We start from the raw sequence: 18681 nt of genomic DNA, 5'->3' as shown, positions 1-18681 counted from the left end.
AAAACAATTGCTATGCTCTGAAAATCTGTATCCCTCCAAATTCCTATTATTGAAATCCTAACATCCAAGGTGATAGTATTAGATGGGGCCTCTGAGGTAACTAAGTCATGAGGGTGAATCCCTCATGTATGAGATTAGTGGAACCCCTTGCCCCCTCCACTATAGTGAGAACACAGAAAGGAACGGCTGTAACCAGACATTGAATTTGCTGACACCTTGACTTGGACTTCTCAGCCTCCCTAACCACGAGAAATAAAATTCTATTGTTCCATAAGCTACCCAGTCTAAAATATTTTGTTATAGCAGTTCAAATGAACTAAGACAACAATTAATTAAACAAAGTGAACCAAGAACCATTTTCCATTTACTCTACAAGTTACAGGACAGAAATTCTTCTTTTAAACTGTGTGCTTACTTAATAAATAAATTGTTTAAAAAGTATTTTCATAAGTTATAGATATCTTTTGTTATCACTAGTCTTTTTAATTAAAACATATAGTTTTAGAGTCTGATGCTACCACAATCTAGAACTTCTAGGTGACAAAATAATGATTTTAGTTAATTTACCCACAGCACAAATCTATCAAGAAGTTATATTTTGAAGTCCTTTCTTGTAGAAAAATGGCATCTGCAAGAAAGTCACACAAAACAAAAGGTTTTTTAATTAACCCGTCTTCACATTACCCATCAAGTAGTAAAACATTTTCTCCCACTCTGAAAATTATACTTTGGCTTTCTAAAGTTTCACACACAAAGTTTTAGAAAATTTCACAAAAATCTAACAAGAATGGAAACTCATCATAATTTTGCTTGGCCTGGTTTGTAGCAAACTTTCTAATAAAAGAATTATTTTGGCCAGCACAAAACAGAAAAATAGGCACTTTTAATGAGAACAGGAGAAAATATGGGCATAATGCAGATTTGGCATATACTGGGGATAAAGACTACAATACATAAACTGAGTTCAATAAAAACCATCAGTCAATGAGTTAGAGACTTGCCCGTAGAAACAGGATTGCAAATGCATGATTATCCATGCAGAAACCCCCAAGTTATCTATTAAAAAACACAAATCCTCCCAAGACTAATAAGTGAACTTAGCAATACTGCATGATGCAAGGTTAACACACACAATCATCTTTCTAAATACCATTAAAGTACAATTGGAAACTTAAATTTTTAAAATGCCATGTGTAATATTGCTCCCCAAAATTATATACTAAGATATAAATCTAATACATATAGGTATTTATAAACTATAAATCACAAAATGCTTATGAAAGAAATAAAACATAAGTGGAGAGACATACTATGTTCATGGATTATAAGATTCAACATAATAAAAATTTGGAATCTCTCCAAATTGATCTACAGATTTAACACAACTCCAATAAAAATTTTTTGTACATATGGATAAGTTGATTCTAAAGCTTATATGGAAAGGTGAACTAATTAGAATAACTAAAACAAATTTGAGAAAAAAAAGAACAGAACTGGAAATATCACATACCCGATTTTAGGGCTTCCTATAAGCTCACAGTAATGTAATATTGGTAAAAGGATAGACACATAGATTAATGAAACAAAACAGATAATCTAGAAATATAAATATGGCCAACTGATTTTTGGCCAGGTTGGAAAACAATGAGAAATGACAAAATTTCTCTTTTTGACCAAACTTCTAAGCCCTCTTCTCAACTAGGCTTCAACTTTGGCCTAAAAAGACTTAAAAAAAAAAAAGAAAGAAAGAAAGAAAGAAAGAAAACGAAAAAGACCAGGTGCAGTGGCTCACAACTGTAATCCCAACACTTTGGGAGGCCGAGATGAGAAGACTGCCTGAGCCCAGGAGTTCGACACCAGCCTGAGTAACTTGATGAGACCTCATCACTACAACCAATCAAGAAAAATTAGTCAGGTGTGGTGATGCATGCCTGTAGTTCCAGATACTTGGAAGGCTGAGGTGGAAGAATCACCTGAGCCCAGAAGGTTGCGGCTACAGTGGCTATGAACGTGCCACTGTACTCCAGTATGGGCAACAGTGAGATTCCAACTCAAAAAACAAGCAAGCAAGCAAACAAGCAAACAAATAAACCAACCAAAACCTAACCCCCCCAAAATAAAATAAAATAAAACAACACAGGTTCTAACACCTCAATGTCACACAGGTTCTAACACCTCAATGTCACAGCCCTAGATGATCCTAATCCCCCCTTATAGGGCCTATCTGAGAAAACTTAAGGCTGTAGGAAGAATTTACTATTTCAGCCAACACATGAAGATAAAACGCCCGACTCCCGTCCTCTGTGGAAAGGAAGGAGCTTAACTTCAATAAGCATCAGTTAACAAAGCCAGGCAGGTTTTAAACAGACAAACCTCCTCTCCCTACTTTTTTCATTTCTGACTCTACTGAGCTCCTGCTCACCTCTCTCCATACTTCCTCTTTCTCCCTTTAAAATGCCCAGAACCTCTGTACAAATAAAGCGAAGTTTGGGTTCATTCACGCTGGATGTTTTTCCTATTGCACTAGCATAGAGCTGATTAAAATCTGTGCTTACCACTTCAGTGTCCAGCACAGTCTTTTCAACAAATGCTGTTGAAGCAACTGAGTATCCTTGTGCAACAAAAATCTATCTGGACCTAAACCTCACACCTCGTGCAAACATTAACTCAAATGTAAATGTCAAACTATATAAATTTATCAAAAAAAAAAATCAGAGAAAATCCTTGTGACTTGGGATCCAGCAAAGAGTTTTTAGATATGATACCTAAAGCATATCCATAAAAGAAAAAGAAATGACAAACTGAACATCATCAAAATGCATAACTTTTGCTCTGTAGGAGACACATTTAAGAAAATGAAAGGATAAGGTATTTTATTTTTCTATCTCCAATCTATTTGCCTTTCTTGCCTTAGTGTACTCATAAAGACTTACAGTATAATGTTGAGTAGTGGTAAAAGCAGACATCTTTTACCTAATCTTTGGAAGAAATAATCTTTGGAAGAAATAATCCGGTCTTTTACCATTGCTAATGACATTAGCAACAGGGTTTTTAAAGTTGTCCTTTATCAGATTGAGAAAGTCTCTTCTATTCTTAGATTCTTAAGAATTTTTCTTAAGAATTTTTAGGCCAAGCTCATGTTTGTGATCCCAGCACTTTGAGAGGCTGAGGCAGAAGTACTGTTTGAGCTCAGGAGTTCAAGACGAGTCTGTACAAAATTTTTTTTAAAAAATGCTCTAGGTGTGTGATGGTGTATGTCTGTAATACCAGTAGGTTGAGGTGGCAGAACTGCTTGAGATTAGGAGTTCAGGGATGCAGTGAACCATGACTATGCCACTGAACTCTATCTTAGGTGACAGAGCAAGACCCTGTCTCATTAAAAAGTTTTTTTAAAAATTATTAATAGATTTTAAATTGTCAAATATATTTCTGCATTAATTGATATAATCACATGGGATTTCTTCCTTAGACTAATTTAATATAATAGATTATATTGACTAATTTTCAAATATTAAAGCTGCTTTTCATTTCTGGAGTAAAACCCACATGGTCATGGTGTATTTTTCTTTTTATATATTGCTAGATTTGATTTGCTAAAATGTTGTTAAGGATGCTTACATCTATGTTCATAAAAGATATTGGTGTGTAGTTTCTTGTTTTGTAAGATCTTTCTGGGTTTAATTATCAGGGTAATGCTAGTCTTATAAAATAAACTGCAAGTGTTTCTATCCCTTCTATTTTCTGAAAGAGACTGTATAGACGTGACGTTAAGTCGTCTGTAAATGTTTGGTAGCATTTACTAAGTAAAATAACCTATGCCCGAAGATATCTTTATTGGAAGGTTTTAACTATAAATTCAATTTATTTAATTTTTATAGAACTATTGAAGTTACCTATTTCATCTTGGCTAAGTTTTGATACTTTGTGCCTTTCAAGATATTGGTCATTTAATCTAAGTTGCTGAACTTATGCACAGAGTTGTTTGTTATAGTTTCTTCTTATCTTTTTGATATCTGAAGGGTCTGGAGTGATAGCCTGTCTTTTATTCTTGATATTAATGATTTTTCTTGTATTTTTATTTCTCAGACTTACTAAGATTTATCAATATTGTGACAAAGAACAAGCTTTTGGGTTCATTTTTCCCCTCAAAGTCACTGATTTCTGTTCTTAAAGAGATTTGCTTCCTTCTGCTTGCTCTTCTTTCAGTTTTTCAAGGAAGCAGCTTAGATAGTTGATTGGAGACCTTTCTTCTTTTCTAATGTAAACATTTTTGCCCATCTTTTAACTTTAAGCTACCTATACAACTATATATGAATTAAGTTTCTTTTAAAATTTTTTTCTTACTTTATTGTAAAGATGTGGGGTACAAGTCAGGATTAGGTACATATGTAGTCTATATGCAGTGAATTAAGTTTCTTATAGATAGATATCATCAGCCATATATTCTTAATTCATTTGATAATCTCTATCCTTTAGCTAACATCTTTAGACCATTTATACTTAATGTAATAATTAATATGGCAAGTTTAGGTCTACCATTTTATTATTTGTTTTCTGTTTGTTCCCTGTTTTTCACTTCTCTGTTTCCCCTTTCCTACTTCTTTTGGTTATGTGAACATCTTAAATTTATCTATTATGTTTTTTAGTATGTCTTTGTGCACATTTTTATTTTAGTGGTGACTCTAGAGATTACAATATACATACATAAATTTTCAGTCTGCTCAGAACCACTATTTTACCACTTCAAGTGGAAGTTTGCCAATATGGGTATATCAGTCAACTTGAGGCTGAAGTCCAATCTATAAGGCTGTTACTCTGATCAGGGGTATGTGCATAGGGTTATTCAGCAGGCCTAGGGGTCTATTTGTAAGGAGCAGCCTGCAAGGCTGTTTTTAATGCCTGAAATGTGGGCAAAACAGCTGCATGATTGGCCTGGAGGTGTGTCTATTGGGAGTGGCTCATGAGACCATGCTGCTCAATGAACTCATGACTGCTCAGCTGGCCTGAGAGCATGTCTGCTAGGGGCAGCCCAGAGCTGTGTCTCATGCTCTAATTGTGGACAAGGGGCTGCTGGGCAGACCAGAGGCCTCTCTGCAAAGGGTTGGGAACTGCAGGGATGTTTCTCAGGCCCTGGACACCGGCACATAGCCACTCCATCAGCCCATGAAAGTGTCAGTTGCTTGGAGGCTTGAGGGCCTCTCCCACTCAGAGGAGGGCATTTAGTAGTTTGAGCAGCTCAATGGCAGGTTCACTCTAGGTGGACTGCCAGACTGTTACTCCAGTTGGAAGTGAGGGTGACAGGAGTTGGTTTCCCTGTTGTGCAGGACTAGCATCACAGCCAATCCTGGAATTAGGCTCCCATGTGGCCTTGGTGGAATTATGATGGAGCCCAGTGTTGGACTCCATCATAAAGATACAGTGGCTACTGGCCCCCAGAAGGGCACACTCCAGAGGTGGTTCTGGTTTCAAGATGGTGCCATGTTGTAGCAGCTTGACTATGAGTGAATAGATGGGAAGTGGAGATTGTGGACCCTGTGGCCCTAATCCAGAGCAATGCAGCTGTGTGAACTCCTAGCACCTTTCCAGACTGGGCTTAGGGCTTGTGAGGACTGGGGAATTTTCCTGTAGAAAGGACTGCAGTGGCAGTGGGAGCTGGTGGGGTTCTTTTGCTTACCTTTCCCCATCATGGGAAGTGCCCCCTGACTCTAGACACTATTCAGATGGGGAAAATGGGTCTGCAGAAACTAAGTGCCTCCATGCTGTCTTTCTGGATTTCCAATCACCACAGGTGTGTCTTCACTACCCCACTGTACTCCCACACTCACCCTCTGACACTCCAGTTAAATTGTAACTGTTTATTCTTTGCCTTGGACCTTTCTCGTTGGGGGGGTGGGGTGGAGAATGAGCACCAGGTGTCTCTAGTCAGCCATCTTGCTGATGTCATTCCTCAAGTTTGATGTTACAATTTTTGCCTTCAATTACACATACTTTAAGTAATTCTAAAGCAGAATACCCTCTCATTTTTACCACTTGTGTTATTCTTTCTTCATTCAGGAGGTTCAGTTTCCTTTTAGTATCACCTGGCTTCATGCTGAAGAACTTAAGTAATTTTCTTAAAGCAAGTCTCTTGGCAATGAGATTATCTTCCTTTTCCTTTCTCATTTCCATCTGAAAATGTCTTTATTTCATCTTTCTTCCTACAGGATATTTTCACTGGCTATAGGATTCTGGGTTGACAGCTATTTAAAAAAATGTTTTACCACCTCTTCTCATCTCCATAATTTTTTCCTTTTTAAAGCAGTTTTTCTATTTGGTGTCTAAGGAGAAATCTACCGTCATTGGAAATATTGTCCCTCTATTAGATTTGTGTCACTTTCTCTATTTTAAATATTTTTCCCTATGCATTCAGTTTTCAGAGATTGACTGTGATGTAACCGGAGAATTTGTTTCTTTGGGATTATCCTATTTAAACATTTGCTGAGCTTCTTGAATCTTTAGGTTTATGTCTTTCTCCAAATTTGGTAAATTTTTAGTCGTGATATTTTTCAATAAAATTTTTAGAACCTCACTCTCTCTTCTTCTGAGACTTTAAGATAACATAAATGCCAAACCTTCTGTCATTGTTCTAAAAGACTACAGGGCTCTGTTTTTGTTGTTTTTCATCTCTTTTCCTATCAGTTGCTCAGATTCGATAAATACTACTTACCCGGCTGGGCTCAGTGGCTCAGCCTGTAATCCCAGCACCTTGGGAGGTCAAGGTGAGTGGATTGCCTGACCCTGCGGATTCGAGACCAGCCCCGACAACTTGAGACCTTGTCTCTACAATAAATAAAAAAATAGCCAGGAATGGCAGCACGCACCTATAGTTCCAGCTACATGGAAGGCTGAGGCAAAAGAATCGCCGGAGCTCAGCAGGTTGACGCTAGGGTAGCTGTAAGCATGCCACTGCACTCTAGTCTGGGTAACAGAGTGAGACTCCAACTCAAAAAAATAAAAAATTCTACTTACCCATCTTCAAATTCATTGACTCTTTCCTCTATCATCTCTTTCCTGCTATTCAGCTCACTCAGTAGTGTTTTATTTTGGTTATTGTCATGTTTTCAGTTCCTAAATTTTCATTTTAGAACTTTATTCTTTATATTTTCTAGCACTTTGCTGTGACTATTTTTCCAGTCGTTTCAAGAGTGTTTCAACTGCTTCTTAGAGCATTTTCACAGTAGCTGCCTTCGAAGTGTTTGTCAAATAATTCCAACATTATTGTGTTATTGTAAGGTTGGCATATGTTGACTGTCTCTTCCCACGGGAGTTGGGATATTCCTGGTTCTTCAGGTCCAGTAATTTTGAATTATACCTTGAATATTTTGAATAGTCATCCCTTGATATACATGGAGGATTGGTTCCAGGATCTCCAGGTATACCAAAATCTGCACCTACTCAATGCTCACAGTAAGTCACATGGAACTCACATATACTAAAAATCAGCCCTGCATATGTGCAGGTTTCTCATCCATTGAATACAGTATTTTTGGTCCATACCTAGTTTTTAAAAATCCATGTATAAGTGGACCTGAGCAGTTCAGTTCTGTGTTGTTCAGGGGTCAAATACATGTTATTTTTTAAATCCTTCGGAGAATGTAGATACATTTGTTTTGACATGTAACTGGCACAGTTAGGTTCAGGCCATAGTTGTTACTTCTATGGTCTGTGGCTCCAATGTCAGTTCAGTTTTCAAAGCTTTTGCAATGCTATTTAGATGTCTCACATATGCATCACCCAGTGATCAATCTGGGACCTGATGGTGGTGTGTTGGTTCATTTCTTTAAGGCTTTAGTATGCTCATTAGAATCAGATCCACAAGGCCGGGCTTGGTGGCTCAGCGTGTAATCTCAGCACTTTGGGAGGCTGAGGCGAGAGAACTGCCTGAGCCTGCAGGTTCAAGACCAGCCCGGGCAACTTGGCAAGACCTCGTCTCTACAACAAATAAAAAATTAGTCAGGCATGGTAGTGCGCGCCTATAGTTGGAAGGCTGAGGCAGAAGGATTGTCGGAGCCCAGCAGGTCAAGGCTGCGGTGGTTGTAGATGTGCCACTGTACTCCACACTGGGCGACAGAGTGAGACTCCAACTCAAAAAAAAAAAAGGGAATAAGATCCACATATAACAAATAAATAGTTCAGGTGTAGACCTAGCAGTTTAAAATAAAGACATGGGTTGCTTTCCTGAGCTCCTCCCTCTCTGCCATCTTCCTAATGGTTTCTGGCTCCCTGGGGCTCCTTCTTTTTGATCCTTTAGCCAGAAAGCTGGAGTTTCAGTTACTTCCCAAGCACTTCTGTGACTATGTCCCCATCCAGAATCAAGCAACAGGATGAACAGAGTTAGGGGAGTGGAAGGATGGCAAACTCAATATATTTTGAAATCTTATTTTCCCTAATCTCACTACTATTTACTTTTCATCACCCCCTAAATAGCTGCTCCATGCATTCTGTCCAGGTTTTTTATCACTGTATTCAGTGGAAGAGAAAGCATGGAATGTTTTCACTCCATCTTAACTGGAACCCTTTAAAGGTAGTTTAACCAGAATTCTAACAGGTCTGTTACATTATATTCCAACTACAGTTTGTTTAATTAAAAACAAGCCTGCTTGCTCACCAACACGGGCAACACACAACTTATTCCAAAGAGACCAAACAGGCTTGGCAGGAGTATGCTTATTTCTTCCTTTATGGCTAATGAAAAACACAGAAGCCTTCATTTCCCTTATCACAGTCTCTCTGATAGGGAGTAGAGGTCTCCCGAAATTCAAGTCAGTAGCTACGGAGCAAGTGAGCAACAGTATTGAGGATTATTTTATTCCTGGTGTTCAGTACGTATCTCTTCATTTTTAGTACAACTCATGGTAGCATAGCCTTACCTTAAAGATCATACAAGCTCTCAGAGGAAAAGTTCAACAGAGATACCTCTTGATGCTAAGCACATAATTTTGAAGCACAAAAGATAAGGAAAAATAAAAATGAAAACAGAAATCAAAAGATTACATAGTTTCAGAGAGGCTAGCTGAAGAATGAATAGTTCAAGTGTCATATTAGCTAATCGCCTGAACAGACACAGGGACATACTTAACAGGAGGGACCAAAACTGTCTAGATAGTTATGACTTTGACAGTATGAGAAATCCAAAATGTGCTTATTTTTCAACATCAAGGCAGGCAACATATAGAGGGAAAATGCAGGCACTGAAAGTACAAGACAACAGCAGAGATGTCCTTCATAACAAATGATCCATAAATATGAGGTGATGTCAGCTTCAGTCTGATTTTGCTACATACTTTTGGAAAGTAACAATAAGGTACAAAATAACGAGTAATCCCAAGACAAAAACAAACAAATAAATAAATAAGGAAATAGCTGAAAGGTAAGTTAATGTTTTCCCAAAGTTTATGTGTACTGTGCATACAGTAAATACATTAGTAGCAATGAAAATAGCTAATGCCACCAAATAAGAATGTTTGAACAATAAAGAAATAAGAGAAGTACAATGCACCAGGTTTGAAATTCAGCACACAAAGAATTAAAAATAACATCCTCCTTAGATTTCACAATAAATTTTTAAGTATAAAGATAATGAACCATAACACAAAACTATAGAAACGTTTAAATAGCAAAAACTTAAATTGGATTTTAGATATATTTTGAAAAAATTGATTAACCAAATTCTGAAATTCTCAACAATGCTTTTAATTATTTCTGAATTACTGCTAAAAATATTAAATTTACTGGGGTAAGCAAGGCTAAATCCCAAAACAAACAGAAAAAGCCACTAAACATTAATAGGTAAATCTTAAACCAAAGGAATCGAAAAATAAGTTACCAAAAAAAAAAAAACCCCAATAATAATAATAATAAATCACCATTCTAATGCATCTAAAATTCAAGGATATCATAACAGAAATACAGGATCCATTACTAGCCTTCAAAGACAATTCATTAGGCAGTCATTTCACCAAATCAAACAGTTCAGAATCTGATATTTTATTTTCTGCCCAACCGCTAAACCAAGTTCTTGTGCTTTCGAAACACTATTCACAACTCCAGAGATTTCTAGAATTTAAATATACTCTGGTGCCTTCTGCTGGTCAGCTGTTATCATCCATCCCTATCTTCCATAAAAAATAGTATATTCCTCACAATCTCAATTAGATACCTTCTCCTTTTAACTTAGACATAATACTTGATGTATGAACTGTTTAAAATATAATGTGCTGTAGTTATTCTAGATTACAAAACTTTTTTTTTCCAGTTCTCATTTTTGTGCTTTTTCCCCCACTTTCTTTCTAGTCCTCTGAAAGGGAAAAAAAAAAACTTTACATAGTCACAATCAATCTCAAATCTAATCTAAGAGCTTGATGGCATCTATCGTAAATGTTGTTATACCTAATGCTTTTGAGCTTTTCCCTTTATGCTCCCCCTCTGCCCCCACCCAAATTATGACAATCTTTTAACCATAAGCAGAGCAGGTAGTTAAATTAATTTTAAAAACAAGGAAACGGAGGTAAGTTCAAAGAGGTAAAGTAACGTCCCAAAAGCAAGATCTTCATAATGTCAGGCTGAATCTAGAATCTTTACTTCTAGTTCAACACTATATTTGTTATAATGTGCACATTTCTACTAAGAAAGTAATATGTCTCTCAAGACACACAGATCCTACACTTCAAAATTAAGGATGTGGCTGGGCACAGTGGCTCAAGGCTACAATCCCAGTACTTTGGGAGACCAAGAAAGGAGGATTGCTTGAGTCCAGGAGAACGAGACCAGCCTGGGAAACATAGTGAGACCTACTTTTTACAAAACAAACAAATTAAACAAGCATGGCGGCATGCACCTGCAATCCCAGCTACTTGAGAGTGAGATGGAATGATTGCCTGAGCCCAGGAGGTTGAGGCTGCAGTGAGCTACAATTGTGCCAGTACACTCCAGCCTGGGCAACAGACTTCAACACAAAAATCGAAACAAAACACAACAAAACAAAAAACTAAGTACGCATGCAATACTCTGATGAATTTCTAAATTAAATATTTTAAAAATCTATTTACAGTATATCAGTAAAAAAAGACCACCATTAAAGTTGTCTTGTGAAAATATCCATGAAAAAAACCTCGTGAAACTTTCCTGGTTCCAAAAGAGCCTACTGAGTGATACTTGGATAATAACTGAACTATGAAAATTCACAATGCCAAATCTCAGATTCCCAAATCATGGTATTTTGTTTAACCTTCACTGACCACTTAGTTAGTGGGAAAATAAAAGTGATGAATTTTAAGGGCCTCCTTCTTTCTAATCCTAGACACAATGGTTCTAAGTGTGACGTGCAGAATAACAACAGTATGGTATCTGGTTATTTGTTGGAAATGTATGTTTTCAGGCCCTTCCCTAGACCTACCACAATATCATAAACTCTATTTACAGGGTTCAGAAATCTGTATTGTAACAAGCTCTCCAGATAATTTCATGCATGCCAAAGTTTGAGAACCATGGTCTAGACTATCAATGTTTTGAAACCTTTGAATCTCTGTTTTTCTGCTGTCATACACAAGCTCCTTAAAACTTGTCATTTTAAGAATGTCTTCCCCATGCTGCAATAATTTGATCGCTAGAAAGAACTTTTAATGACAAGTCTCATTTTTCCCTGTCCAGTATTCCATGAATTTTGGCCCATGCAGAACTAGCATAATATTTAAATACAAATTGCTATAATTTAATGTTAGCCTTAACTATCACATTTCGCTGACTCCAAAATTTTGAGATTTCATTTTTAAAATAAATCTCATCTTTCTCATACCTAAATAATGTATTTTTTCATCAGTAATAAAACTTATGATTCAGTATTTTATTTCTTGTACAATTAACGCTTTATGGAATGTCGTATATATCCTGCATTTTCTTTTTTATTTTATTTTTTTGAGTTGGAGTCTCACTCTGTCGCCCAGACTGGAATGCAGTGGCCGCTCCAGGCCACCGCAGCCTCGACCTGCTGGGCTCCGGCGACCCTTCCGCCTCAGCCTTCTGAGTAGCCGGAATTACAGGCATGCGCTACCACGCCCAGCTGATTTTTTGATTTATTATAGAGATGAGGTCTCGCTGCCCAGGCGGGTCTCGAACCCGCGGGCTCAGGCAATCCACTCATCTCAGCCTCCCAAAGGCGCGGGATTACAGGCTGAGCCACCAAGCCCGGCCCTGCATTTTCTATAAACAAAAAATCCTAATACTTCAGAATACATGTTTTTTAATGTGGTATGCATATTAATCATTTCATGCTTATTCTTTTGTCCCATTACTACAGTTTGCACTGTAAAGCTAATGTGCCAACAGGCTTTGTATTCCTTTCTCCCCAGATAACAAAAAGTGGGAATGCTAGGAATAGCTTAAAAAAATGAATTCTTTGTTTCACTCTGCACGGATGCACTGAACTTACATTTCCCAAAGGAGAAAGAAGAGATTCAAAAGGAAATAAGGGTCACAATATATATGACAAATGTTTAAGGAATCAAAATGTTTGAACTACAAGGTCAGATACTGTACAGAATTCTAGAAGCTGTTGTAAGAAAAGAAAATATTGAGGGGTAGATTTTAATCTAAGACACACAACACACATTTCAGACAAGTTTGCAAATGTATTAAACAAAGATGTGCTTGCTTGTTTGCAATTAGAATTTGGCAATTTATAATCTATTTAAAACCTTTCACAAAGAGATGGTGAAATGGAAGAATGTCAGTATTTATATTTTAGAAACAGTGGGAAAATCCTAAGAAATTCAGAACTCAAAAGTGCCAATATTAAAACTGTAAAGTTATGAGAGAGAGAATGCTTATAATGCTTCTTCAGTCAACAACAAAAAAAAAGAAAGAAAGAGAGAGACAGAGAGAGAGAGAGAGAGAGAGAAAAGAAAAGACAGCTCCTAAGTTTAAAATAAAATGTTTGCATTACAGGAATATCCGTAGACATTTTAGCCAGACAACTGTAAGGTTTTCAAACAGATAGATAACCTGCCAGGTCAATAAGAACAGTATGCATCAGGAACTACCTCAAGGGATTCAGACCAGGCTGGAGGCAATCCCAAAGGCAGTCTGTATTTTTTAAGTGCCAAAAGAGAAGGACAAAATTGGAAGAAGTCAATAGGAGAAACAGAAAGAAATTATTAGGCACCTTTCTAAAAACCTGCCCAATTTAACACAATTTATCCTTTGTGCCTGGAATGCAAAGAAAAAATGAATAGCCTCTGAAACTTTATTAAAGGGGAAAAACAAAACAAAACAAAAATCACAGAAGAAATGATAAGATCAAAACTCTAGTGTTTAACAGTTGAAAGCAAACATGGATTATAAGATTATATATGAAGGGGATTCAGGTTGTGATTTAATATTTATATGACAATACCACTGCTGAAACATTTCCCAGCGTAAAGCCTACAATTTCTCTAAAAAGTTATTTGAAGTTCCACATTTATAAGATACTATCATTAATCCACTTCCTATAACCAACTTGGTATGTAGGTAAAGGGAAAGCAAAGCAGTTCTAAATCAAGCAAGCGTAAGGCATCTCTAATTTTCACAACTGAAAAAAGAAAACTTCCCAGACAGTCAAATACCCCAAATCCGCAAGCCAAAGCATTAAAGTTTACACCAGTGTGATAGTGATTATTGCATCCCAAATGCTAACCTTACAAATTACCACACACGTGAACAATTCAACTCTATATTAAGATTGGGTCAATATTTATGCAATCAAACTAAATAAAGTATCTCTGTGTGTTAGATTCTGAACTAGAACCCCTTAGTACATTGAAGTTATTAAGAGCTCTAGGAGGCAGGAGGATGACAAAAATGACAATATTTAACTTTCATCAAACATTTGCAACTAATACACAGTGGCTCTGTTCTTGGAATGGGGCCAATGCATTTGATTCCTTTTTTGATCAAAGAGGATTTACGATAGGAAGCAACTAGAAAACTTTCAAAATATTTTGGAAAGGAATTATATTGAGTTCTTTTAATCTTTCTTGGAAAAAGAAATAAATGGAAGGTGCAAAAGGAGAGAAAAAAACAGGTTTGCTACCACCTGTTCTCATTAAGAGAGGCTTTTTTTTTTTTTTTTTGCATAGTTCCTCTCACAATTTTTAAACCGCTGTCCACCTATTCATCCCTCAGGGATTAATTAAACAATACTATACCAAAATAAAACTCAAACAAACAAATAAAACCATACATACAAAGATGAAAGAAAAATTAATCTAAGATACAGATGCTTAAGAAGATTTATGAAGGAGGAACAGATTGGGTAAGATCTTTAAGGTTAAAAGAGAAAGCTTTCTGATACATATTTTCCAAAGGGGGAGTGCAATTAGAAGAATGTGAGATAAGCATCTAATTAGTCCTTAATTAAAACAAGGAGGGATGCCCATGATTCAGAGCAACAACAGGTTGCCCATCTCCTCCAAATAATCTAGCGTGAAGCCAGGTTTCCTTAAAGAGAATTCACAGTTCTCCTATTAGCATTTTTAGATACATTTTCCACTGGAAAAAAATTATGAGAAATATTTAATTGTTGAAAATAAAATGTTTCTAGGTTCCATCTTTTTTAATGTTCTCCCTTTTCCAGTGCTCCTTGTCCTAATCCTGAAATCCTTCCACCCAGAGTTCTTGCATTCTCCCTCTCTATGTTAATGAAAACACACCACACTGATTTTAAGAATCTTGCTAGATTTCCATTTGTTTTGCCTCAGCTCCTACATTAATCCAAACAATAAGGGCCTTTAAAACATTCATAAATAACCTGCTGCTGCTGGCACCTAGGAGCCAACTGCAGCAATGTTAAGCAACACAAATTTCATAGTTCAAGAGGCACAGTTAAGGAAAAAGGTTGCTCAGAAAATCACTCTTATTTCGCACAAAGATCCTTAAAAATTGCACGAAATCAGTCAAGTAACTATAGAAACCAATTTCTTCAGCTCCATATCACACGTCTCACACCTCAATTGTCTTTATTATCGTCTGCTGTCAGATCCTTAATCAGAAATGTGAACAGGCTTGATGATTTATTCAGGAGGGAAAAGAATCTGTAGGTCAAGTGAAAAATTTCACACACACACACACACACACACACACACACACACACACACACACACCCATACACATGCCACATCTTCAACCTTAGGTACTTTCATTTCATTCTGTTCTCAGCAGCTCTGGGGGCAACTCCAGTGAGATCCAATATTAAGGCTCAATTAAAATAAGCTCCAATTAGTGGAGCTTTTTTCTCTGGGGCTAGAAAAGTCAGGAAATGGATATTGGGAAATGTAAAAAGTCAGCTACTGAGAGGAGGCTGCAGACATAAATGAACTTATTTGTTGATTTCTACAGTTGCTATGCAGAGGCCTCTGGGAGTAAAAGCTTAACCAGTCTAAGCTATAAACTAAAACCCCTGCAGCTAAACATGAACTGTGTGAAACAAGGGCTCCATTCCAGAACAGAAAACTGCTGGGCCCAGAAAATTAAAAGCCAGAGGCGTTTTCCATTTAAAACTAAATCCCAGTACCGCCTCCCAGCCAAAGAATTATAAGCAGTATCAGATTTACAAAACGAACAATTACCCTGGAAAAATGTAGCCTATTGTACAGTCCCAGATGCTAAATCTCAAAAGTTGCTTTTTTTTTTAATCCCACATTATATTCCTCCAAGTACACTGCTATAGTTTACAAAGAGCCATTTCTAGACAGGCCTAAGCCTTGAAAATAAATTTTAAAAAGAGAGCACATAACTCATTGACCTCATTTGAAGTACTGCCCTTGCCTTTAGCAGTTCCTGTCCTTCCCCAAGGCTTCTGCAAATGGTATGCAACAGCAAAATAAACCCTGACCTAATTGCCAGGAGAGAGCTGCCAACCTTCCCTCAAACACAAAGACAAGCATGGTAACTTGAAAGTCCTACCTCTTTGGCTTTCTGCTTTAATCTCAGCTGTTCTGGATCTTCTTTATTGGAACGGCTCTATCAAAGGAAAAGAAAATTTTAATAGAAATTACTAGCATCTAAACACCATAGTTGCCGTTAAATATTTAATAAATGACAATTTTCTCCTGTGATTGAATATCTTAGCTCCAGGGGAAAATGCCTCAATCCAGTCTAGCTGCACTCCCACCCTAACTCTCCCCTCCCCCTCATCATCTAGGCAGGCTGCTGCAGTTCTAGCCCGGAGGAAGCTTATACTGAAAATGATGCTAACAATGTCAGTCAGGTCCAGTTGAGGCATGACGTTGTTCTTGTTGATACACTGGAAACTAAAAAACGGATGGTACAGATGAAGGAAAAGGAAGAAAGAATAATTGTTGGCTCAAATGAATGAAAACAATCAATACTGGCTGATCTTCAGGTGAAGCCATTTTGGAAAAACATACAGTATTTCAAGGACTATTAAAATCAAGAACCTGACTAACCCTGAACCAAATCGCTTCTGTTAATAACATAACTTCTAAAAGCATAAGTAGCAAATACATCTCAGTACTTTAATGAGAATAGCTTACCATCTTTGGGTCCTCTCTAGCACTTAATAGAATGCTGTGTCTAAGTAAATGATCGATAAATGCCTATTAGATGTCACCTTCTATAATACAGGACTAGAAGAAGAAGAGAACTATCTTCTATAAAGCTGTGATGGAACAAAGTTATTTAATGCATATAAATCTGAATTTTGTTCTATAAAAATGCGACCATAGCTAATTAAGTTAATTATAGTTAACAAAATAAAAGCTAAAAGTATTTTCATATTTACTAAATTTTTCTGATACTTTTACTATTTATCAGTACCTCTGTTAAAGAAAAACACAAGAGATAGTCTGTTTAGATCTGAGTGCCTTCTGACTTCAAACATCTTAATTAACTACCTATACAAGGCTGTACCCAAAGCTTGTAATATTTTTCTTCATTTTTAGTCCCCAACTACTAAAACAATTTCACTTCAACACAAAACTAAGATATACTCCTTTGTTAAGTCTATGAGGAGAAAATGAGTGTGTATATATTAATATATGTATTTATGTAAAAATATGCATATATGTGCATAAATATATATGTATGTGGGTTTATATATACTTTTTCACCCTGTATAAAATGGGCACATATAGACATCAAGTCTTTATCACTTATCCAATATTTATTGGTCATCCATAGTACAGATTCTATTCTGTGTGCTACCCTTCTAGGCCCTAAGATACAAAGATGAAAAAACTAGACAAAGTCCTTGCTCTCAAATAATAAAACAATTTTATAAAAATCAAATAATGGTTGATACTAACAAGTGCTATAAAGAAAACAAAACAGAATAATGTGATAAAAAGAAAGAGGAGTGTGATGGTTACTTCTCTAGCTAGGATGGCAGGGAAGGCATCTGTGAGAAATGACACTTGAATAACAAGAAAGAGGTAGTCATGTAACAATCTAGGGAAGAAAACATCCCAGGCAGGAGACAGTAATTGCTAAAGCCTTAAAATGGATCCGGTTTAGGTATACACGGGAAAAGAAAGATGGCCCATGTGGTGGAAGCACAGAGAAAAGTTGGAGAAAAGAAAGGTTGGAAATTATGTGTTGCCTTATGGGCGATGGTAAGGAGTTGGAGGTTTAATTCTAATTTTTTAAAAACACACGGGAGAGTTTGCAGCACACGAAGAAGATGCCAATTATGTGATATTTTCAAGAGATGGCTCTGATAGCTATGTAGAGGGTACGCTGTAGGGATCCAAGACTGGAAGGCACAGGCACAGAAGCAACTGGGAGACTGCTCTAAAACAACAGTTGTGAATAAGAGACTGATAAAAAAGATAAAGGTGGCTTGGACCAGCATCACAGCAGAGATGATGACGATAAATGGTTAGATTCAAAATTATTTTGCAGGTAAGACCTATCAGATTTGTTGATGGACTGAATATAGAGTATGAAGTAGAGAGGAATCAAGGATGACTCCTAGGATTTTGGCCTAAGCAACTGGGAGGTAGTAATTTCAAGATTCTGAAAGGGTAATGATCTAAGAAACAGCAGATTAGAGGAAGGGAATGCAATGTTCAGTTCTAGATGCCTAATTAGGAGTCTAATATCCTAAGATGGGCACAAGCATGGCCACACTGGGAACAGAAAGTCAGTGTGACTGGAGAGGAGTGAAGGGAGTGAGATAAGAAAAGCTCAGAGAGGGAGGCAGGTGTCAAACAACATAAAGCTTAAAAGCTGGTAAGAAGTTTGGATTTTAAGTGCAACAGGAAGCCACTGACGGTTTTTAAGCATCAAAGGAACACATGAATTCCTACAAAAACATTATTCTGACCACAGTATGAAAAATGGATTGTAGAAAGAAAAGGAGACCAGCAAGAAAATATTATAAAAGTCCAAATGAAAGATGAATTAGACTAGAGTAATGACACTAGCGATGAAGAGAAAAAGATGAATACATTTTGGAAATACTACAGGCAGTGAATTGGATGTAGGGAGACAGGAGACACAGATGACTCCTAGGTTTTCCGGCTTGTTTTCGGCTTGAGTGTCTGGTGCCATTTATTTAGTTAGAAAAACCTATGAGAGTAAAAGTATTTAGAGAGGAGAGAAATATCAGGAGTTCTTTTGGGTGTATGTGAAATGCCTATTAGCCAA

The 18681-nt window shown here is 36.9% G+C and overlaps 1 protein-coding gene across 1 annotated transcript in view; it reads right to left on the bottom strand.

Moving 5' to 3' along the window:
• The window catches only part of TAF4B (TATA-box binding protein associated factor 4b), a 150420-nt gene that overhangs the window by 38896 nt on the left and 92843 nt on the right, over positions 1 to 18681 (bottom strand). Inside the window, exon 14 of the mRNA XM_008066117.2 lies at positions 15979 to 16035. Within this exon, the coding sequence (XP_008064308.2) occupies positions 15979 to 16035 (57 nt within the window). The remainder of the gene's footprint in view (positions 1 to 15978; positions 16036 to 18681) is intronic.

The sequence above is a fragment of the Carlito syrichta genome, unplaced genomic scaffold (assembly GCF_000164805.1).
Source record: "Carlito syrichta isolate Samal-C Ts95f unplaced genomic scaffold, Tarsius_syrichta-2.0.1 Scaffold308846, whole genome shotgun sequence".
Classification (NCBI taxonomy): domain Eukaryota; kingdom Metazoa; phylum Chordata; class Mammalia; order Primates; family Tarsiidae; genus Carlito; species Carlito syrichta.
This window is presented reverse-complemented; position numbering and strand designations above follow the sequence as displayed.